Raw genomic sequence first — 22,492 nt, forward strand, 5'->3', positions numbered from 1 at the left:
TAACATGTGAAGCGGCTCCTCAGAGTACTGATGGAGTCGTGAAAGTCCGGTCCCTTTCTGAGCATGCCAGTCTCTGGGGTGCCCTTCAGAGAAGGCGCTTCGCCTCCTTTACCCCATGCCATCCCTGGGAAAGCAAGCCGCCTCCTGCCTGCGTCACATACCTGCGGTCAGCCAAGCTCACACGGCTGCAGAGTAGACCCTGAGGCGAGCCCAGCTCTTGTCTGGCCTCTCCGGGCAGGTGCTTGTGGAATCCAGCTCACATTCTGATGCAAAACCTGGCCTGAGTTTACAGCGGGAGGGGCTCTGGGGCCGGCCGCGACACCCACTGTTGCACACAACTCTAGGTGGCACCCTCCGACCTTCCCTGTGAATGCGCCCCCTGGAGTGGTGCGTGGCGGTCCTGCCAGCAGAGGGAGCCCAAGGGCGGACTGATGCTGGTCGCGTGGCCCCACCTCTTGCCTGACGCGGGAGCTGGGGAGCAGGCGTTTGCTAGAGCCCGTGCTTTTCCCTACCAGCTTCTGGACATCACTGTACCGAGATGGTTTATCTGGGGAAGAGGCGCGCTCTGCTTTCTCAGTAAGGCAGCCAGGGCCCCATCTCCTCCTTGGTCAGTGAATTTGACCTTTTGAAGGGTAAGCTGGTGGTTAGTTCCCCAGGCTGGCATTTCTGACCGTCCTATCCTGTCACCTAACAAGGGCTCTTTTCACCTCAGCCTGTATGTGGGAGAGTGAAGGCAAAAACTCCAGCCCTATTAGGTAATAGTTGCCACCCCGCGGTCCTCTTCCCGGGGCCAAGCAAGAAGAGTAAGGGACTTGATGCTGATTAATTGTAAAGTTTACAAGTCTAGGGGAACAGGAGTACTCGCATTTTACCAATAAGACCAACACCCCACGTAGCTGAGCAACTTGCCAAAAAGCAAGCACAGCAAGGATCTAAACCCAACTCTACCGCCAAAGTTAACGGGAGCTATTCTGCCAGGGATTGCTGGAGCTTCAAACAGAATCCAGGCCTTGTCCCAAACCAGCTGAAAGGTCACTGAGAAGTCAGTTCTCGCCTCTTCCTATTTCATCGGCCAAATGTGGATAATCACAGGCACTCACTGAGGCCTGTATGGAAAATAAACAAATACAGATGAGAGAATCCCGGTGCCTTGTACACCTCAAAAGCCCCTTGGCTTAGTCGCTGGGTATGGGCTGGGCACAAGCCTTACGAAGTCTTCACCACAGCCGGCTGAGATAGGTTCTTTTAGGATGGTGGTCAAAGCGACTTCATTTGCCCGTTGTATTAAACGAAGTCATGCCTGTACAAAGCGCTTGGCAGTGTCTGCCACGTGGTAGCTGTTACCATTAGACCAGGAAAGACCCACCTCGGGCGGAAATACCGGTCTTCGGTCGAGTATGGATGCATCAGGGACTCCAGGCTTGTAAGATGTTCAGAGCCCGCACCTCCCCCATTTAGCCACCAGGGGGCAGCAGCAGGCAACTGCGTCCTGCACAAAGCCTGGTGCAGCTCCTCTGTCGTCCACCGGAGGGCGACCCAGCAGGGCAGAGTGGCAAGCAGCAGCCCGCCTTTGGCCCTGGGCCTTCACAGTTAGGCCCAGCCTTCCGGGGCCCTAACCATCCCAGATAAGTCAGGCTGGAACCAAGTTAATAAATACAATTCAGGATTTATTAAAAACCAGGGCTTCCCTGCTGTGCCCTCCTGGCACCAAGTAAATAAATAACCGGAGGGGGCACAGCCAAGGAAAGGGGAAGAGAAATCAGATCTCAAGACAGATTCTTTTAACTACCCCTCACTTTCCCAACTCCCCCCCCCCCCCCCCCACTATGGCTCTTGGGACGTAGCACCAGCAGGCACCTCAGTCCCGGGAAGAGTGTGGCCGGCACCAAGGCATGTCTTTCTTCCCTGCCCAGGAGAGGAGACAGACCCTGGGATCACTTGTTTCCAAGCCCTTGATGACCCCAAGACCTGCTCCCACCCCAGCGGCCAGGGCTGAAGCACCAATAGGAGGCACCTGAGGGTGGTAGGGAAGGTGGGAGGGGGAACAGGGGGACAGAACCTAGGCAGAAGAGGCTGAAAGGGGGTCCGGCCCCCTCTCCGGGTTCAGCCAGTTCCTGACTGAGGTCCTATTCCACCCTCCCTTTCTCCGGAAGCCCCGTCTGCACTCAGCTGAGGATCTTTCGGGGCAATTCAACAGAGGCACGGATGAAGACGGCGTCATCCCGCACGTAGTTTCGCTTGCGGATATCCTGGTGGGAGATGAACTTGGGATAACCAAAGCCCAGAGAGCTCTCATCCAGGGAGCCCCGCCAAGTGCCCGGTTTTTGGAAATTCTTCCAGTTTGGGTCGGGGTGAAAGGTCTCAGTGACGTGCTGTGGCTTGGCCAGCCCGGGGTCGCTCTGATCCAGCAGGGAGAAGGTGACACGGCGGGCAAACGGCCACTCCAGGAGATTGTCAAAGGCACCCGGCAGCACGCGGATGTAGAGCGACAGGTGTGTGCCCTCGCCGCTGCCGTTGCCGTTGAGGAATGCGGACACCTGCAACTTGTAGCCATACTTGTGCGTGTAGAAGGCCGGGCTGAAGCACTCGAGGTTGGGCTTGGCTTTGGCTTCCTGGAGCCGGCGGCCGTAGCTGCCGATCTTCCAGATGAGCACGCCGTCGCTGCCCACCGACAGCTCCTCCAGCTCCCGCCGCAGCTCCTGCAGCTCCTGCCGCTGCCGGCTCACCAGGGCGCACATCATGGCCAGGTGGGGCTTCACGCTCTCCTCCACGTGCCGGGCCATCGCCAACTTAGGGCACTGTTGGCAGAGCCCCGGGCCGGGGGAGGAAGGGAGGGCGGTTCTCAGTAGGCGCAGGCCCAGGGCCGGGGCGGGGGCGGGGGCGGGGGCGGGGAGGGGAGGGGGCGGGGACAGGGCTGCGGGGCCCCAGCTCTGACCGGGCCGGACAGAGGACACTTAGGAGGCGGCGGCGGCCGGCAGAGGGAAGGACCGAAGGCTTCAGAGCAGCCCGTCTGCACCTGACGCTTCAAGGACCCAGAAGGGGGCGGAGGGAAAGCGGAGGGCAGCTCACCCTGTGCTTGCAGCCGGAGTCTTTGAACGGACACAGCACCAGGGCGGTGCTGCAGCTCTCCTTCAGGTGGCCGGGCAGGTCCTCCCGAGCCACCGTGCCCACGCCACACTGGTTGGGGCAGGGCACGGGCAACCTCGGGCACTGGTACTGGTGGCTCTAGGGCCGCAGAGGCCGAGACGGCGGTCAGCAGCCTGACACCCCGCGCCCGCCCCGCCCCTGCCCCGCGCCCGCCCCCGGGGAGGGCCGCACCTGGATGGTGTCGAAGACGAACTCCTTGGTGCAGTAGGTGCACGGCTGGGTGCGCTTGGGGCACTCGGAGGTGGCGTGCTGGGCCAGCAGCCGCCGCATCATGCGGGCACCGCACTTGTTCTCACAGTACACGCTCTCCTGGGGGCACACGCCCTCGTGGCTCTGCGCAAATGCCCGAGGGGCCGAGCTAAGCGATCCCCGGGGCTCCCGGGTGCCCCCTCTCCCGCGTCCCTCGGCCAGGCCTCCCCCCCGCCCCCCCTCACCTCAAAGGCCTCCCCACTGAAGTCGCAGCCGCAGAACTCGCACTTGAGGCGCCGCTTGGGGCAGTCGTGCTGCAGGTGGGCAGGCAGGTCCCGGCGGCTGAGCTTGGTGGGGCAGCGGTTGGGGCAGGGGATGACATTGAAGCTGCACGTGTTCAGGTGGCTCTGGTGGGAAAGGAAGCAGTGAGCGCCTGCCAAGAAAGGAGCCGCCCCCCTCGGGCCCCATCAGAGACTCACCTGCAGGTGGCGGAGCGGCCCACTCCAGCGGCAGCCCTCCTCACTGTGGATGCAGCGGATAGCCAGGCCCAGCACCTGGACCTCCAGCTCGGGGTCTGGGTAGATCTGGGTGGACGGGGAGGAACCGCGCAGGGTCAGAGCATGCTACTGTCCCCAGTTACCAACCCCCCCCCCCCCCCCCCCCCGGGGCCCCCCCCCCGGGCCCCGCCCACCCCCCCCCCCCCCGTCCCCCCCCCCCCCCCCCCCCCGGGACAGGCTAGCTCTACCTTCGCATCAGTTAACAGACTCTCTGGAGCTATATTCCCCTCTGTGCCCTGGGATAAAAGGCACAGCAGGTGGTTATCTGCTCCACAGCTGGATACCAGGGTCCCCAACATGCCTGCACATGACACTCCCTTTGGAGTGGCAACCGATCAGCCTGCTCAGTTCCAGGCAGCCCGTACATCCTCTGCTTCCTTCCTCCTGGTAGAGGGGTCCTGGCCATCAGCCACGGGTCTGGCTTGCCACCCGAAGGGGAGGGGAGCACTGCTTTTGGGCACAGAGCAGCTCTGTGCACCCCCACAGGCTGGGCATTGTGCCTGCCCTCCAGGGCAAACACTGGCCGCATTTGCAAACGGGCCCGGTGGGAGGGAAGAGGCCCCCTCTGTGGGGGCACAGGATTCCACAGTACTGGGTTGACACTGGCCCTGAGCCGACTGGCAGCCAGCAACCCCAGCCCCCACCAGGGCAAAAGCCTGTAACCTGGGCCTGTGCCTGGCACTGTGGGCTCACCTTGGCATAGTCCAAAGGAAGTTGGTCCTCAGGGCATTTGAAGACTCCTTCACTGTGAAGGGGGAGCGGACAGGGTCAGGCTCCAGCTATGGGAAGGGAGAACCCAGGCCCCACCCCCCTCCCTCCCTCCCTCCCTGGACCCGTTCTCAGCCAGACCCCAAAAGATCCTAGATCTTACCCTGGGGAGAGGGGCTCTGGGCCCAGTGGAAGCAGACAGCTGCCTCTGACAGCATGAGGCCAACAGGTGGCAGCTGGTACCCCTCCCCCCCAGAAGGGCAGCCGGTCTGGAAAAGGAACAGGACCACCTGCCCTCCACCCCTGTTAGTTTTCACTGGCTGGGGGGACAGGGTAGGGGGAGCAGCGATGGGCTGAGATGAAGTGGCAGGGCTGCCCAGCTCCCATTAGCGTTCTTGTCCAAGAACCCAGAGCAAAGGTCAGTCCGGGGCCACTTTACCCCATCCCTTCCCTCCTCCCATGAGGGTGTGTCTTCTAAAGCAAAGAGGAGAGGCTCACTCTAAGGCAGTGTTTTACACTCCTATCCAGTCCTAACCACCTCCCTCTGAGAAGGAGCTGCATGCCCCCATTTTGCAGATGAAAGAACTGAGACTCATAGATAAAGCAGCACCTGGATGTCTGATTCCACAGCTCAGGTTCTACTACACTGTACACACAAAAAAGAGGCTGGGGCAAGAAAAACCCTCCAGGCAAGCTCAGCCAAGACTCTGGCCACCGCACGGCAGGCGCTGAAAGCTTTCTGACCTTGCACCAATCCCCACCCGGCGGTTAGCACCAAGGAACCTGCTGGCACACCTCCTTCCACCAACATGGCCTTGCTGACCCTGGCCAGGCCCAGTCACACACACCTGGCACAACGTGCACAGCCTAGGCAGGGCCAGGGCTCACCCAGTAGGACTGAAGGCCCTCGGGCATGGCATTCCTGGCAGATCTGAGTCAGGCAGGTGGGAGGCAGAAATCAAGGCGGAAGCGGAAGCCACATGACAGCCCTGTCCATGACGGTACTTTATAGGACCTGGGCAGCTCATGCCCCAGGTGCCCAGAAGATTGCTAGCACCCACCTCCCCTGACCCCACTACCACCACTGGCCACGCCACCAATGCCAAGAACAATACATGCCCAGGCACTGAAGAGGTGTGCCCATGCCCATAGGGCAACCAGCCTTCCTGGACCAACCTGAGTAATAGCCTTGGCAGGAATGGGGAAAGAGGGGTGGGCCATGGGGGAGGGGTCTGCTTGGCTGCTTCAGGAATGTGCTGATTTAGTGGTTTGGGAGACAGGGAGGGGACTAAGGCAAGTCCCCAGGCTTCAGGCAGAAGATTAGCCCGAGCAGCTTGGGGCCCAGCCAGGACAAAGGTTCCGCCAGGGCTGTGGACACCCTTGCTTGCAGGGTAGGGGGTGGTGGTGAGGGACAGAGCCTGTTCAACCACTTCTTTCCTTCGGGGGCCTCAGCTGCACAGCTCAGGCGCTAGGGGAGGGGGGAGGCAGGGCCCGAGACCGCTCCAGGCTGTGCAGCGGAGGCCCAGGCCCAGGGGAGAAAACAGGATGGGGGGAGGGGGCTATGGGAGCGGAAGAGGGGATTTCCGGTAGGGGGAGGGGCAGAAGCCGGGGAGAGGGGCAGAGAAGGTGGTGGAGGGAAACGGCCTGACAGCCCCCTCCCCAGCTCCCTCGGAGGCAGTAAGGGTGGGTCAGCTGGGAGGGGGTAGGGGCTCAGCTGGCCTCATCTGGAAACCAGAGGGCCGGGGAAGGGCACCGCGGCAGACAATGGGGCTGTGTGTAGGGGAGTCTGTGTGTACACTGAAGGGAGGAGGGAGGAGGGAGGAGGGTGAGGGAAAAGGAGGAGGGGGCGGCCTAGCAGCTCTCGCAGGAGCATATGTGAGGGCAGGAGCCGGCCCAGGCTGTGGGGAACTGAAAACAAAGGGCCTGCTGAGATTTCCGCCAGCGGGGGTCTGCGGAGCGCCGAGAGGGAGCGCGCCGAGAGAGGGAGAGAGGAGCACTGTGCTCCCTGCCTGCGCCCCTAGCTCCCCCCTCAGCAAACAGCCTCCAGACAGGCAGCAGTGGCTGACCCAGCTTTCCCCTGTGCTCTTGGGCCACGACCTCCCCAGGAGTGGGGGCTCCCTCATCTCGCCCCCCCCACACCCGGGCCTGAACAGTTCCCAGCAAAAGAGTTTAGATTCAGGACACCGCAGAGCGCCCAGAACTCAAGAGATGCCCCAGAGCCAAGGGGTCCCCTGGAGCCCTGGTTCAGTAACACCCAGGGTGCGACCCCCTCCGTCACGATTTACAGACCACTCTTGGTACTCAAGATCCCCAGGGGCAAGGAGGGACACCGAGCGGTCCCACTGCTTCAGGGGCGATCTGTAGCGTCACAGTCCTCCCTCTGTTGTACGACCAAAAGCAGCCCGGGCTTAAATCCCAGTTCAGCCTTTAAGTAATTGTGTGACCCTGGGCAAGTCGCAGCCTTTCTTTGCATCTCTTTCACCATCTGTGAAATGGGAGAACAATAGCTGCCGTTTTCGGATCGTTCTTAGGATCAGAAGAGATTAGATGGGCAGAAACTCCAGAGGCTTAAGGTACTGTGCGGGACAAAGAGTTCTGTCCTCCTCTTCCCGTACGGATTCGAAGTTCAAGGATGAGGCCGCTCCGGCTTTCAGGTGAGGGGGAGGGCCTGCCACGGGTCAGGAAGGGCGTGTTCTCCCACCTCCACCCCTCGGTCAGGCACCGAATTCTTCCGTAGGGCCCCGGGACCCTTCGGATTAGTGCTTGGAGTCCCCCCTCAGGGCCTGACGTCACCGCCGCCCCGTGACGTCACGGTGGGCGCCCCTGAGGTCACAGAGCCGCGGCGCAGACAAAGGCCCGGCGTGCCTCCGGCCTGGGCCCCTCCCCAGGCGCCGTCCCCCCGCGCCACGGCCACGGCCGTCCCCCGCTCCCCCCGGCCCGCACCTGAGGAACTCCTGCAGGCAGGTGTCGCAGAAGCGGTGGCCGCAGGTAGAAACCTGCACCGGCTCGCGCATGGGCTTCCCGCACAGCGGGCACAGCAGCCGCCGCTTGGGCTTCTCCAGGAACTTGTAGTCGAAGCCGGGCATGGCGGGCGGACGGGCGGGCGGGCGAGCGGCGGGCACGGGCAAGCGGGGCCGGGCACGCGGCGGCCCCACAGCCCGCGCCTCGCTCCGGCCGCGCTCCCGGCTCCGGGCGGCGCCGACTGGCGGCCGCGGCCTGCGCCCAGCCCCCCGAGCCCGTCCGCCGGAAGAGGGGGTGGAGCCGCGCCCGCGCGGTCCTAGCGCCCACCGCACCCAGCTCCCACCCACCTCGCGGGCTCGCGGCGTCGGGGTCGGCGGACAGCCAGCCTGGCGCCCTCCACCGAGCGCGCGGGCTCCCCTCTCCCTTTCGTAAGAGATCGTGGCTCCGCTTCTCCCCGGGGCCGGGGGCGCCCTGACGCTGGATGGGCCGGAGGGCCCCGGCGGCCGGACTGGGCCGCGCCACAAAGGTTCGCTTCTCCAGAGTCAACAGCTCGGTCTCGGGGGGCCACGTGTCGCCCCAGTGCCCGGGACTCCAGCTTGCAGGTGCTAGGCAGCTGAAGCCTGGCAACCAGATCTGGGGAGCTGGGCTGGCGCGGGGAAGCCGAGCTGGGCGCTGGGCCAGAGGAACCTTGGCCCCAGCCTCAGGCTGCGCCCACATTCCTCCCCGGACCGCGGCCCTGCCCAGCCCTGGGGTGTCGGGCCGCCACCCCATCCCCCCCGAAGAGACCACATTCTAGGCAGGCAGCTATTGTTTTTATTGGCGCGATTTCCCAGTCATCTGGAAAACTGGTCTGGCCCAGCCAGCTACCCTTTCTCCCAACCTGCTTTGGGGGAATGGCTGGGGTGAGGGACAACCTTCAGCAGGGATCCCCCTCTGCAGTAGACACTTTGGTGCCCTTGCAGATGCACTCCCAGTCCGCTCAGAAGTTGTGCAGCACATCTGTGCCTTGGCATCTCGGAGTGGGGGTGGGTGGGGAAGCTCCCTGTTCCAGGCAATGCAGAAGCCAGGCTGCCAGAATGGCCAGTCCAGGCAGGATGGGGCTTGCCCTGCTCCAGAGCACTGAGCTGCTATCCCAGGGGGCACCAGCGGCTTATTTTCTAACTGGGCTGGGGAAAGGACAGGGTCTGGGTGGAGCCACAGCTGCCTCCAGCTTTTTTCTGCCAAGACTCTGGAGGCCACCCTGCTTCGGAAGGTTGGGTCGGCTTTCCAACTCTAGCCAGTCTGGACCCTGGGGACACCAACTTAAGAGGGGTGGGGAGAGAAAAGAGAGATACTGGGGGAACGGGGTGGGTTGAGGTTAACGGGTCCAGGGCCAAAGGAGAGTGGCCGCTTCCCTGGTTCTTCTGCCACACTGAGGACCCTCCAGGCGGCTGGTGGGGGACAGTCTTGCTGCAGGCAGCTGCAGTTTTCAAGCACGGTCCGAGGAGCAGCAATATCAGGGTGGTCCAGGGGTGTACCTAGGTGCCTCACGGTGGAATCGGCTCATCTGTAACCGCTGGAGGGTACAAACGAGAAACCCCTGCAGCCGCCCTGAGGGCAGTGCCTCCAGCAAGGGATACCCACCTCCGCTCCTGCTCCCACTCCCACACGGGGCCCTGGACTCTGGACCCTGACCGGCCAGAAACAGAGGTTCCAACTAAATGGGATTGGGGTAGGAGAAAGAATGCCTTTGGGCCCCGGGAAGCACTGGGAACAGCCCTTCAGAAGGGCTGACTGACTCCCTTGCCCTCCCCAGGCAGGAAGCTGTCTTACCCTGCAGCTTCTGCTTTCATTTATCTGGGGGCTTAAGATGCTTTTAGTGCTTTGGGCTGTGACCACTGGGGGATGGGAGTGTGGGCAGGGACGCGCTGGATTAACCCTTGTGCGGAAGGTTACCACTCACGGCGGACTGCCAGGAGAGTGTTTCCATGGCAACACGACACAGAAGTCACTGTGTAGGGGTGTGTCTCATCCAGCTGCACTGGCCGAGGGAGTCCAGCATCCTCATCCCTTCTTCCTAGTCGACCTCGGGCCCCTTTGCCCCAAGAGTACACTTCACCCTCTGCCAAAGCGAATCCCAAGGACGGAAATAGGAGGACACAGCTTAGCAAGCAGCTACCCTCCTGGATTGCCGTACTGGCCCCAGTAGGAGGTTCAGGAGCCCTGAGCAGGATACTCCCCCCACCCCCGACTGCTCATGGGCCTGCCAGCACCCCTATCTGCCCCCATTGTGCCCACTAATCAATCACCTGCCCCAATGGCTACAGTGAACGCATCCCCACAGGCCACCGTTGCTATCTTGATATTCTGCAGGCCTTGGACTTGACAGGGTGCCCTGCTGACCCGGCGGGCACTGGTGCCCAACTGCCCATGCTGATTGCTGCCGAAAGTATAGCAGTCACCAGACGCTGCAGGGAGGAAAGAGGAGAGGAAGGAAAGGGGTGCCTCAGCTGAGATCCCGAGGAGGCCAGGAGAGTCGACCTGCGGCCTCCTGTGCCCGGGTCCTACTCACCAGTCACTGCAGCTGAATGAGCAGTGCCCAGGTCCACACTGAGCAGGGGCTCCTGGTCGAGGGGTGCAGAACCTAGTGGTGTGAAGCTCAGGGCCTCCTCCACCTGCTGGTGGGGGGCAGGCTCCTCCCCCAGGGAGAGGTGGTCCAGGCCCAGCTTGTTGAACCTTGAAGGTGGAGCCAGAAGCCAAGTCCGACTGATGGTTTGCATAGACCCGACTGACCCCACCAATCTGGGCAAGAGCTGGTCCCTAGGGGACAGATCCCACCCTGGATTGAACCCAGCAGCACTCTCAACCCCACCCTCAGTTCGGACCCTCAGTGGAAGGGAGGCCATGACAGATGGAGCATTAGCGGCCAGGGAGGGGGAGCGGCAGGCTGGTCACGCCAGGGGACCCATTCACCTGTTACTCCCACAGGCCAGGGCTCGACCAGGGACAGTGAGGATCATGGAGGAGTCAATGCCACATACCACCCGCTGGGCTTCCTGTCCTGGGGGCATGGACACCTGCTGGGGGCAGCTGTGGGACTCCCTGGTGCCCAGTCCCAGCCGGCCTACAAGGAGAAACCAGGATGGGGCTAGTCTGGGTTTTAGGGTTGGTGATGCCAGGATGAGGAGCAGCCACGGAGAGGAGGTAACCTCGTGAGTGAAGGCTGTGCCCTCAGCCGGAAATACCTAACCTCGGGCCCTCTGTGGCCAAAATCCTACTCTTCCTTATGGCACTGTTCAGGTGCCAACTCTGTCTCCTCCAGGGACGTCCCATGCCATTCCTTGGGTTCCCACATCTCTGGACCCTGAGGGGAGCCCTGATGCTGTCTCTCTTTTATTGCAGGGAGATGTCATCCTTCCCCCGTCTAGAGTGAGTCTGCCAGGAGGACAGAAACCCCATGTAAGTCCTCTCTGGTTTCAAATGCCTAGCGTGACATCTGACCCAGAGAGGGCCACCATAAGTACTGCCAGATGAAAGAGATCTCTCATTATGTCATAAGCACCTGAAGGAAGGGACTCCTGTTCATATTGTCTCTGCACCCAGCACAAGGAGAGGCTCCTACTAGATGTGCAGTAAAGTTTTGTTAAATCAAGAAATGAGTGGAATTGGAAGAGAAAGGAGGGAGAAGGGGCCATGGGGTAGAAGGCGGGTATGAAGAGGAACCAGTCCCAGTCAGGCATGTGAGATGGAGCCTAGAGCCTGGAACAGGGCGGAGGGCTTACCACTGTCGCCACGGCCCCACGCAAAGAGTTCTCGCTCAGTGGACAGGGCCAGCACGTGGGACGCCCCACAGGCCACCTGCACCATCTCGTAGCCCAGCAGCGCCTCCACAATGGTGGGCTAGAGAGAGAGGGGAAGCAAGAGAGACTAGGTAAGGGGCCTGGACCAGCTGCCTGGCCTCAGCATCCCGTGGAGGAACGAAGAAGTTGGAGGCTGCAAATTCTCATGAGACAGCTGTGTCTTTAACTGCCACACACACACACTCTCTCTCACACACACACACACACACACACACACACACACACACATACTGCAACCACTGGGGAAAAGCCTGGTCTTTCTGTACTTCCCCTGGTGTGGCCCAGAACAGGTGCAGCCTGGGAGCTAGAGGGACCTGTGGCTGCTGGGGATCCCCGGCCTCCAACTCCGGTGTCAGCTGTCCGATGCGGGCTCCTTGCCATCTCCCCACTTCCACCTCCTCCCCAAGGTACCTGCAGCACCCACCTGGCTGAGGTCATTGAGGCTGCCATGGCCTAGGCACCCATTGCTGCCACTGCCAAAGGTCATGATGATACCTCGGTCTGCAGAGGGAGTTGGTGAAGAAAGAGAAGGGAGAGAGGTTGGGCTGTTTTTCCAAAGAGGCCAGTCCATGGGTTGGAGGAGCAAGAAGTTGGAAGCAAAGTCTGGAAGAATGGGACAAGAGGCAGAAAAGGACAGGCAGGGTGTCTCTTCGTGGGAGTTTGGACAAGTGACAGCCTCTGAGCTTTATTTTTATTTTTTAAGATTTTTTATTTATTTGACAGAAATACAGTGAGAGAAGGAACACAAGCGGGGAGTGGGAGAGGGAGAAGCAGGCTTCCCGCCGAGCAGGGAGCCCGATGTGGGGCTCGATCCCAGGACCCTGGGATCATGACCTGCGCCAAAGGAAGACGCTTAACGACTGAGCCACCCAGGCACCCCGCCTCTGAGCTTTAGATAGGAGCTTTCCAGATCTGTCACTGAGCCTCCCTCAAATGAGGATAATATACAGTAACTACCTGGCCAGGACTATTGTGAAGGGTAAAGGAGATTGTGTAAGTACAGTATCTCTCTCTCAAAATTATAAATACATCTTTAAAAAATAATAAAGCAGCTGGTGCAGGCTAACGAGTAGAGAGGAGCATTAGGAGTGAGCAAATGACAACCAACGAGGGGAGATGCTCTGGGGGCCTTCTGAGACACTGTGGGATGCCCCAGGATAGTCCCCTGCTGGACTCACCGGTCAGGCAGGCTGTGAAGAGGTCCCCGCAGGCCACATGCTTGATAGTCACGCCCGACTGGCCCTCCAGGAAACGGGAGACAAACTGGGGCAGCTGCTGCTCCACGGCCCCCGGCAGGAGGGCGCCCCCTCCGGCGCCTAGGGGCGGGGCCTGCGGGAGGCCGGGAGGGCGTGGGCGGCGCGTGGGCGGCGCCTGAGCGGCCCCTCCGGCCCCGCCTCCCGGCCCCGAGCATCCAGCCGCCCCCCACCCCCCGCCCCCCAGCCCGCTCACCTCCCATAGGATGAGGCGCCCCGAACGCGTGACGCCCGCCTTCTGCGTGCGTCCGGCTGCCACCTGGACCACTTCTGTGTTGAGCATCGGCAGCCGCAGCGGGGCGCTGAGCCCGCCGCCCCACGCGTACACGGACGACAGCGGTGGGGGAATGGCCGGCCGTGGGGGTCCCCGGGGTATGCCTGCGGGACAGCGCGTCGGGCCGATTAGACTGGGGGGAATGGCTTGGCGTCAGGGGGCACCGGCAGTCGGCTCTGACTTACCTCTGCAGCGGGCGCCAGTGCTCCTGCTCCCTGTGCTGCCGCCGGGGGCCATGGGTGGCCCAGGGACCAGGGACTTCTCTGCCCTGTGGGTCAGACGGGGGCTTCAGGACACGAACCATTCCTGGCACCCCCGCACGCAGGCTTACTGTGCTCCCCCTGGGGGCCCCCGCCCCCACTCCCTGCACAGGCCTCCTCATGCGGACACTGCCCAAGTCGGTGTGAAGGTTGAGGAGGGCGCGGATGCAGAGGGGCTGTGCCATGATGTGGCTGAGCGGCGGCCGCCGGGAGGGCTCCAGGCTGAGCAGACTGAGCACGAGCTGGCGCAGCTCAGGGCTGTACCGGTCAGAGATGGGCGCAAAGGTGCCGCTCATGATCTTCAGCACCAGCGCTGGCAGGTTCTGTGGAAGCACGGAGAGGGAGGGTGGCCAGAGCCTGGGCCAGGCTCTTGGGAGACAGCACCTCCCGCCTCCAGGTCTCATGGGGTGGTCAGAGCAGAGCCCCGCACTCAGAACTTGCAGTCTGACTGACCAGGGGACTCCCAGTGAGAGGAACTCCTCATAGGGGAGCTGCAGCTATGTCCTCAGAAACCTTAGGGGGTTCGGAGAACTCACATCGTGCCCTTAGGAGGGTCCCTACTCTGGTGCGCTCAGGAGTCCTCGGTTTCATGGGGGACCCAAGCCTGAGGGAAGCCACAGCCCTGGGGTAATCTACCAGTCTGATGAGGGAAACAACTCAGCCAAAAGAGAGGAAACACCGAAGTGGCTGGAGCCAAGGACTTCCAGGGGAGGGAGACAGACATTTCCCAATTGTCTCTTTGGGGGTATAACTCACCGCAGCTTCAAAGGCCCTCTTGAGACTGGCCAGCTCATAGAGGACACAGCCCAGGGCCCAGATGTCACTCTTCTGGTTGTAAGGCTTGCCCTCACACAGTTCAGGGGAGATGTAGCATGGGGTGCCCACCACCTGCAGGAGGGAAGCGGATATTATTATAGCTCAGGGGAGGGAAGGCCCTGTCCAAGGCCCACCGGAGACTGCTTCTCCCTGCAGGACCACCCAGCCAGGGGCTAAGGGGCCAAGGTCTTGGGGAGGGAGGGGGTTGGGATGCAGAGTGAGCCTTGGCCCTCAAAACCTCCAGCACCCTTGAGGTCCCCTCTGTGCCCAGGCACCGTGTAGGCCTTGCTCTTGCTACTAAGGATCTTGGAGATGCCGAAGTCACCAATCTTGACAACCATGCGGTGTTTGTCAAGAAGGATGTTTTGGGTCTTGAGGTCCCGGTGCAGGATGAGATGGGTGTGCACGTGATGCAGCGCGAGCAGGATCTGCACAAAGAAGTGTAGGATGGTCTCCTCCTCCAGCAGGGAATTACAGCGCTTTTGGATGAACTCAGCCAGGGTGCCACCTGCAGCCACAAGGAACTAGTTAAGCTCTAGGCTTTCCCATGCCTGGCACTCTCCTGTTGAGAAACTACCAGCCCAGACAGGGCAAGGGCCTGCCAGCCTCACACAACTCTATACCTCTGACCCTCAGTCCAACCTGTTCTGAGGAGGAAAGCTGGCTGATCTGTATCTGTCTGTTCCAGAGGTAAGAGGCCCTTGGAGCCAGGCCAATGCAAGAAGGCTGGCCCACCTGGTGCGTATTCCATGGCAATCATGAGGGCCTTGTCCTCCAGGAAGTTCTCATAGTACTCAATGACATTAGGGTGGTTGAGGAGCTTGAGGACCTGGCACTCATTTTGGGCTGCCTGCCGCTCTTCTTTGGTCATCTGCTCCACTGGGATCTGCTTGATGATCACCAGCTTCTGGTCAGCCTTGCGCAGGCACAGGTGCACAATCCTGGGGACAAAGAGCACAGGGGTAGGTCCCAGCTGAGCCTCCAGCCACACATCAGGCAGGGCAGACCTGGTCACTGGATGTTCGAAGAGGGGAAATAGAGGGGCACCTGGGTGGCTCAGTCGTTAAGCATCTGCCTTCAGCTCAGGTCATGATCCCAGGGTCCTGTGATCGAGCCCCGCGTCGGGCTCCCTGCTCTGCGGGAAGCCTGCTTCTCCCTCTCCCACTCCCCCTGCTTGTGTTCCCTCTCTCGCTGTCTCTCTCTCTCTGTCAAATAAAATCTTTAAAAAAAAAAAAAGAAGAAGAAGAGGGGAAATAGGCACAGAGACTAAGAGGTCAGCTAACTAAATGTGCAGAACACCGAGTTTAAGAACAGGGAGAACTAACCACAAACACTGTGTGAGACCTTGGGCAAGTCATTTAACCTGAGGCACAGTGAAGTTAGTCTTGATCTTCCTAAGTCCCCATAGACTTTGGAGTTAACTGCCTGAGTTCAAATTCTGGCTCCTCCTCTTACTACTTACCTGGTTTGGGATTATATGACATTTTCATCTGGAAAACAGAATCAATTTCCCTGGGTTGTTGAGAGGATCAAATGAGAAAATGCATGTAAGGCACTTAGCATGGTGCTTGGCACATAAAAACTGCTCTATGCGTGGAAGCTGGTCATACTATTATTTTCTTTTATTTATTTATTTATTTATTTTATATTTTATTTATTTGACAGCGAGAGACACAGCAAGAGAGGGAACACAAGCAGGGAGAGTGGGAGGGGGAGAAGCAGGCTTCCCACGGAGCAGGGAGCCCGATGTAGGGCTCGATCCCAGGACCCTGGGATCATGACCTGAGCCGAACGCAGATGCCCAATGACTGAGCCACCCAGGCGCCCCTCTTTTTTTTTTTTTTTTTTAAGATTTTATTTATTTATTTGACAGAGAGAGACAGCAAGAGAGGGAACACAAGCAGGGGGAGCGGGAGAGGGAGAAGCAGGCTTCCCGCCGAGCAGGGAGACCGATGCGGGGCTCGATCACAGGACCCTGGGATCATGACCTGAGCCAAAGGCAGACACCTAATGACTGAGCCACCCAGGCGCCCCCATACTATTATTTTCTTCCAACTCTGGTCAGTGGCCATAAACGCAGGGTCCTTGTTCTCCTTCACAACTATATCCCCAGAGGAGAGATCCGTATTTAGCACATAGTAGGAACTCAATGAGTATCTGCTGAATGAATGGAGTGTAAGGTGATCATCTAAGTATCAAATTTATATTTCCAACTCAAACCTCTCCTCTGAGCCCCAGACTCACACATCCAACTACCTGCTTTGCTTTCTACCTGAATGGCTTCCAAGCATCCTAAATTTTTTTTTTTTAAGATTTTATTTATGGGCGCCTGGGTGGCTCAGTTGGTTAAGTGACTGCCTTCGGCTCAGGTCATGATCCTGGAGTCCTGGGATCGAGTCCCACATCGGGCTCCCTGCTCAGCAGGGGGTCTGCTTCTCCCTCTGCCCTCTTCCCTCTCGTGCTCTCTGTCTCTCATTCTCTCTCTCTCAAATAAATAAATAAAATCTTAAAAAAAAAAGATTTTATTTATTTATTTGTCAGAGAGAGAGAACAAGAGTGAACAGCACAAGCAGGGGGAGCTGCAGGCAGAGGGAGAAGCAGGCTCCCCGCTGAGCAAGGAGCCCGATGAGGGACTCGATCCCAGGACCCTGGTTTCATGACCTGAGCGGAAGGCAGCTGCCTAACCGACTGAGCCACCCAGGCATCCTGCATCCTAAATCTTAAGAAATTCAAAATAAAACTTTTGATTTCTGCCCCCAAACCCTTTCCTTCCTGAGTCTCTTCCATCTCAGTTACTGACACCACCATTAAAGTCAGACATCTGAAAATCATGCCAAAATCTTTCCTTCATTTCACACTAACATATCATCAGTAAATCCTGTTTCCACCTCCAACATATTATGAACTCAACCATCTCTGACCTCTGCTATAGCCCTTGACCAAATCATTATTTCTTGCCTAAAGTACTGCAATAGCCTTTAAAATGGTGCCTTTCACTTCTGTCATCCTCAAATCTAAGTTCCACACAGCAGCCAGAGTGACATTTTAAAAATGCAAATCATATCAAGACCATTCATTCTGCTTAAACCCCTTCCCTTTTACACTTCAAATAAATTCAACCTCTTTACCTCAGCCTATTAGGCCATCATCTGTCCTCTGTGACAATCACATTTTATACCATTCTTCATATATATATGTGTGTATACAGATATACACACATATATATATCATTCTTTACCTACTACATACTACATGACCACTACATTCCAACTTCACCAGTCTTTTTCTCAGTTCCTTGAATACTCTGAATTCTTTCCCGCGTGCGGATATGCTGCTTCCTCTGCCTGGAAAGCTCTGCCTTCACCTTCGGGTTTCTGGTTTTCATTCCTCAAGTCTTGGCTTTAAACTTCACCTCTCAGAGAAATTTTCCTTGACCCCCTCCCCAAATAAGTACCCCCGGTGTATGCCACGCTCGCAGCTTGTTAATAACTGCTTTAATATCTTGTTTATTGTATTATTTTACTACAGTCTGTAAGCCCCGAGAGGGAAAAGACCACGCCTATTTTGGTCTTTACTGTACAGTCGGCGCCGAGAGCCTGACCGGTATAGTTGGCGCTCAATCTTTGTTGAATGAATGAGTCAGGAATCAACGCAACTCTCAGGGGGCGCACAGGCTTGTCGGGGGCGGGACCTCGTTAGAGGCGGAGTCTCCCAGCTGGGCCCGGGACCGGAAGCCTGGGCGGGGCTTTCCGAGTGGGCGCTCCCGCGTCGGGGCGCGGCTAACAGGGGAGCGAATTCGCGGTCAGAGTTGGGGCTCATTTTCCCTCTCCCCGACCAATTTCCTTCCCCAGATCCCTGGCTCACCCGAAGGCACCTCTCCCCACCACTCGGATCCGCTCGTACTTCTCCATCTCATTTCTGAGTCACATTTCCGGAACCCCCCCACACCGAGGCGCGGCGCGTGCGCGGACCCGCCCACTCTATGGCCACGCCCCCTACGCTGAAGATAATGGCGGGGCGGAGCAAGTGAGATTGGTGTGGGTTTCAGCTCTGCGTCTATCTTGGGCTGTTTACCCAGTCCTTGCAGCCCCCGGCCACAGTTGCTTTTTCAGAGTCCCAGAAATGGGGTTTTATGCCAGTTCTTGGCGCGCTTGGCAGGTAGAACGGTACCAGCCATTCCCTACACACGTGTTCGCATCCGGCCCTCACAAAACTTCCTTAGAGCGGAGGGGTGCCCTGCACAACCAGTGAGGGTGAAAAGCAAGGGCCAATCTCTCTCAGCCCACTTTAAAGATTTTATTTATTTGAGACAGAGAGAGAGCAGGAGACGGGGGAGAGGAAGAGGCAGAGGGAGAAGCAGATTCCCCGCTGAGCGGGGAGCCCCAGCGGGGCTCCACCCCAGGACCCTGAGATCATGTCCTGAGCGGAAGGCAGGCGCCCCTCTCCCCCCGACTTCTTTGCGCACTAGTGACACTATTTGGGAAGGAGAGAGCGCATTCTCATTGGCACGCAAATGATAAACAGCCAAAACTGTACCGAGAGTGTCATGACACTCAGGGAGCAGGGTTAGTTTCGTGTTTGCCTAGGGAGGGACCGGGGAAACACCAAGCCGTGCACATGGATTCACCTAGGGAGGAGGAGACTCCAGGCTGTCCCAACAAGTGAGCACCGCTCTCGTCATCACCACCCCCCCCCCCCCCCCCCCGCCCTGCACACACACAACTTTGCCGCAGGTAATCCGTCTTCAACGCTCAACTATAGGGAGAATCTCCTTTGGGGATTAGATGAGAGGGAAGAGGACCACTATCTGTAAGCATCAGAGAGAGGAGGAAGGAGAGCTGTTTGACCGATGTGGGTTCAAGGCTTCTGCCTAAACGTAGGGGGCTGGTTAGTACGATTATCTAGGGTTTGACCGGAAGTGAGTTTAATTCCTGTTGTCTCCCTGTGCCTCCTGCTCTGTGCGAGCTCCATAAAAGCTCAGTTAAGGAGCGAGAGGATGGTGATTAGCAAAGAGACAGCGTCCCTATTTCTGAGCGAGTGAGGAAAGGAGTGTTTAAGTTCTGTCCCGCCCCACCACTCAAAAGGGTACTCAAACCTGCCCACGTGGAAAGACCACTAGAGGGGCCCCACGAGGGGCCCTCGGTCGCTGGCTCAGGCTTTTGTTGGCTGATGAACAAAGCTGCCCTGTGAGCAAAGGGAAGCGCAGAGGGGAAAAGCCACACAACTCGGGACACTCGTGCTCTCACCTGGAAACCAATCGGGCCGTGGTTGACCCAGGAGCCCCACAGGGGTTAATATGTAACCTTGGAACCATTAAGGGAGGCAAATACCCAAACCTCTTGGTCCCTCTAGCTTTCCCTCCCTCTCGCAGCATCTTTTCCCTAGCCCCGCCTCCCCGCTCCCCCCACTACCGTCCTCTCTTCTATCACCACCCCCCAGCCTTGGGTCCTCAGCCTTTCCCCCTTTCGCACCTCGCGTGTTAGGAGGCGGGAGGGGATCCCGCGCCAAGATGGGGATAGGCTGACACCTAGTGACCACGAGCTGCAACTGCTCCAGGCCACTGTCCTGAAGAGTAAGGGTCACCCCAGCAGCCCAGGCAAATCCGCGGCCTTCCTCTTGCCAGCCTCCAGGGAGCCAGGAGAAGAGCTGGGACTGTCTGAGGGAGTACTGTGACAGCCGCTCGGCCCCAGCAGCCCAAGAGCGGGCTGGGAAGAAGGGTGATGGATTAGTCGACCCTTTCTAGGCACCGAGTCGATGCGGGGCACCGTAGAAGCTGATAAACATGTCCGTCTCTGGCCTGAGGAAGCTAGAGATCCAGTGAAAGAACAGGGCATGGGCGGAGACCATTATCGAGGCGGGGCTCGGACCCCTCCCCAGGATCAGGGCTTAAAGGACGCGGGTGTGCGACGGGCCCCGCCCCGCTCTGCCCAGAAAGGAGTTGAGGGCGGAGAGAGAGGTCTCTCAGTACCCGCCCAGGCGGGGGAGCCGGTAGCCCTGGGGAAAGAGGGGACGCAGGTTAATGAGGCCAAGCGAGCGAGGCAGGACTCCGTCGGCAGTCGGGAGGCGCCAGCGAGGGGTGCCGCGGCGTCGGCGCCCCCCAGGAGAGCCCCTTTTCGCCCGAAGTCCGCGGGAGCCAGGCGGGGCCCGGAGGCCCCCGGGAAATGGGGCTCTGGCCCTCGGTGCCGCGGAGGCGCCGGAGGGACTGGGGCAGGCGGCAGGGGCGGGGCGGGGCGGGAGCGGCTGGGGGCGGGGGCAGAGGCCGGCGGGGAGGAGCCGGGAGGAGTGCAGGGGCCTAGAGGGCAACGCGAAAACTATGTGAGGCTGGCGGCCGGCGGGGAGGCGGCGGGTGTGGACTGGCCGGAGAAGAGCCCCGTTCCCGGAGCAGTCCGACGAGGCGGCTTAGGGGGCAGACAGACAGACTGCAGGGAGGGCCAGCATGCCCCCACTGCTGCACCCCGCCCTGCCGCTGCTCCTGGGCGCCACGCTGACCTTCCGGGCGCTCCGGCGCGCGCTCAGACGCCTGCCCCTGCCCGCGCACGTGCGCGCCGACCCCCTGCGCACCTGGCGCTGGCACAACCTGCTCGTCTCCTTCGCGCACTCCATTGTGTCCGGGGTCTGGGCGCTGATGTGGTGAGTGAGGGACTGGGGGAGTGAAGGTGGGTGGCTGGGGGATCCCACGTTTCTCTCCGCATCACTCTCTGGCATGCTCAGGCCTTGCAGTCTCACCTGATTCCGTTTGGAAAGCTCTCCAACTAGGAGCGGCAGAGGTCCCAGGGAGGGGGGGAAAGCTCATCTGGGAACCGGGAGACACCTGGGTTTCAGCCAAGCCTCTCCTCACTTTCCACAAAGCCAATAGCGCGAGCCCAGATTCCCCGGGGACTGGGAGGGGTAATGGGGGAGTAGAGGGCCCTTGGGGATGCGGAGATGTTGAGAGACTGACTGCCTTCTTCCCTCCCAGTCTATGGCAGACCCCCGAGATGCTGGTGGAGATTGAGACGGCATGGTCGCTTTCTGGCTATTTGCTCGCTTGCTTCTCCGCAGGTAGGTCTTGCCCAGAAAATAAGTAGGTGCGGGAATAGGGAGCTTTTTGTTCAGTTCCTTTGACCTTTTCCCATCCCCCCCGCTAGGGTATTTCATTCACGACACGGTGGACATCGTGGTTAGTCGTCAGACACGAGCTTCTTGGGAATACCTCGTTCATCACCTCATGGTAAATGAGAAGCAGGGGATGTGGTGTAGGCCTGGTGCTAGCAACCTGGTCTCAGCCCTTTGTGAACCTGGGAGGTGAAGACCATCTTTCTTAAGCCCATTTCCAACCCGTGTCCTACATCTCATGCCAGGACACTGAAGGTTGGCAGTTTCTGTGCCCTTGGTGAGTTAATTTTTGAGGCCAGCAATCCATGGACTTACCGATTACCTCCTTGAACAGACTGGAAACCCCACCCAGAACCAGAATCTGTGGGCATGGGTCAAAATGTAATCATGCTGAATCCACCTTAAGCTATAATCCAGAAGGAAGCCAGTAAGGATGGATTTCCCAGCCGTCATTCCCACCAGCTTTCAGGAAAGCCATGGTATCTGGGTTCCCTAACACGTTATCTCCCTTGCCTTCTAGGCTCTGGGTGCCTTCTTTTCAGGCATCTTTTTGAACAGTTTTGTCGGCGGCGGAGTCCTAACGTTGCTGGTAGAGGTCAGCAACATCTTCCTCACCATCCGCATGATGATGAAGATAAACAATGCCCAGCATCTCCTCCTGTACAGGGTCAACAAGTATGTCAACTTGGTCATGTACTTTGTCTTCCGCCTGGCCCCTCAGGCCTACCTCACCCACTTCTTCCTGCGTTATTTGGGGCAGAGGACCCTGGGCACCTTTCTGCTGGGTAACCTGCTCATGCTGGACATCATGATCCTCATCTACTTTTCTCGCCTTCTCCGCTCGGACTTCTGCCCTGAGCGTGTCCCCAGCCAGCAACACAAAGACAAGTTTTTGACAGAGTGAGAGGCCCAGAGCCTGCAACTTGTGGCCAGAAGAGCAAACACAGCCAAGAACAGCCTCACACATACGAGAATTAGCCTCAGGCCTGGGGCATCCTCTGCACCTACTATTGAAAATGCTAATGAAAGCACTCCTCTGAAGTCCTTGTCCTTTCTTGGGCAAGGGGTGAGGGAAGCAGACCAACCGGTTGGACATGGTAGTTGGGTGTGGGGACAGGTGCTATGAAAGCCAGCCAGTCCACACTGCCCTGAAGTGGATGCTAATGAGAACTTTGTGTACTGGTTTCCTACAAAGCCCCTTCCAGATAAAAGGAGGGATTCTTGTTTGTTCTCTTACCCCCATGATGGTGGCAAATTGTAGTCGTCCTAGGACGACGAACTCCAATCTGGTAACAAATACCTGAGCTCCCACTGCCAGGATTAACAAGCGTGGGGAAGTAATAATGCAGAGTGTTCCAACAGGGTAAGTAGACCAAAGTCTTGCCCAGCCCCT

General features: G+C 59.1%; 3 protein-coding genes across 3 annotated transcripts; 1 reads left to right on the forward strand and 2 right to left on the reverse strand.

Moving 5' to 3' along the window:
- Positions 1-1,399: 1,399 nt before the first annotated feature.
- On the reverse strand, positions 1,400-7,687 carry TRAF4 (TNF receptor associated factor 4). Its single transcript, XM_035027701.1, has 7 exons — positions 7,545-7,687; positions 4,587-4,638; positions 3,816-3,920; positions 3,582-3,743; positions 3,319-3,480; positions 3,070-3,225; positions 1,400-2,798 (listed from the first exon to the last, which is right to left on the reverse strand). Exons 1-7 carry the CDS (start codon positions 7,685-7,687, stop codon positions 2,166-2,168), a joined length of 1,413 nt encoding a protein of 470 aa, XP_034883592.1. The 3' UTR covers positions 1,400-2,165.
- Positions 3,909-17,947, reverse strand: NEK8 (NIMA related kinase 8). The gene is made up of 17 exons (XM_035027700.1): positions 17,869-17,947; positions 14,740-14,945; positions 14,280-14,512; positions 13,945-14,076; positions 13,303-13,511; positions 13,114-13,196; positions 12,851-13,032; positions 12,580-12,730; positions 11,826-11,902; positions 11,324-11,441; positions 10,515-10,665; positions 10,114-10,277; positions 9,851-10,009; positions 9,505-9,663; positions 7,910-9,117; positions 4,587-4,638; positions 3,909-3,920 (listed from the first exon to the last, which is right to left on the reverse strand). The coding sequence occupies exons 1-15, from the start codon at positions 17,913-17,915 to the stop codon at positions 9,089-9,091; spliced, it is 2,100 nt and encodes a 699-aa protein (XP_034883591.1). The 5' UTR covers positions 17,916-17,947; the 3' UTR covers positions 3,909-3,920; positions 4,587-4,638; positions 7,910-9,088.
- A 2,344-nt stretch (positions 17,948-20,291) lies between these two features.
- Positions 20,292-22,473, forward strand: TLCD1 (TLC domain containing 1). The gene is made up of 4 exons (XM_035027705.1): positions 20,292-20,634; positions 20,963-21,045; positions 21,132-21,214; positions 21,620-22,473. The coding sequence occupies exons 1-4, from the start codon at positions 20,441-20,443 to the stop codon at positions 22,001-22,003; spliced, it is 744 nt and encodes a 247-aa protein (XP_034883596.1). The 5' UTR covers positions 20,292-20,440; the 3' UTR covers positions 22,004-22,473.
- The last annotated feature ends 19 nt before the right edge of the window (positions 22,474-22,492 follow it).

Source organism: Mirounga leonina, unplaced genomic scaffold, assembly GCF_011800145.1.
Source record: "Mirounga leonina isolate KUSES-001 unplaced genomic scaffold, KU_Mleo_1.0 Mir_200, whole genome shotgun sequence".
NCBI classification, from domain to species: domain Eukaryota; kingdom Metazoa; phylum Chordata; class Mammalia; order Carnivora; family Phocidae; genus Mirounga; species Mirounga leonina.

Excerpts from the sequence above, each read along its gene's own strand:
- TRAF4 (XM_035027701.1), bottom strand. The coding sequence starts at position 7,687 with ATGCCCGGCTTCGACTACAAGTTCCTGGAGAAGCCCAAGCGGCGGCTG. Across the intron at positions 3,744-3,815 it reads GGCCGCTCCGCCACCTGCAG|AGCCACCTGAACACGTGCAG; the intron begins GTGAGTCTCTGA and ends CTTTCCCACCAG. Across the intron at positions 3,481-3,581 it reads TCAGTGGGGAGGCCTTTGAG|AGCCACGAGGGCGTGTGCCC; the intron begins GTGAGGGGGGGC and ends GCATTTGCGCAG.
- NEK8 (XM_035027700.1), bottom strand. The coding sequence starts at position 17,915 with ATGGAGAAGTACGAGCGGATCCGAGTGGTGGGGAGAGGTGCCTTCGG. Across the intron at positions 14,077-14,279 it reads GCAAGAGCAAGGCCTACACG|GTGGTGGGCACCCCATGCTA; the intron begins GTGCCTGGGCAC and ends TCCCTCCTGCAG. Across the intron at positions 13,197-13,302 it reads GGCAGTGTCCGCATGAGGAG|GGCAGAGAAGTCCCTGGTCC; the intron begins GCCTGTGCAGGG and ends TCTGACCCACAG.
- TLCD1 (XM_035027705.1), top strand. The coding sequence starts at position 20,441 with ATGCCCCCACTGCTGCACCCCGCCCTGCCGCTGCTCCTGGGCGCCACG. Across the intron at positions 20,635-20,962 it reads GGGGTCTGGGCGCTGATGTG|TCTATGGCAGACCCCCGAGA; the intron begins GTGAGTGAGGGA and ends CTTCCCTCCCAG. Across the intron at positions 21,215-21,619 it reads ACCTCGTTCATCACCTCATG|GCTCTGGGTGCCTTCTTTTC; the intron begins GTAAATGAGAAG and ends CTTGCCTTCTAG.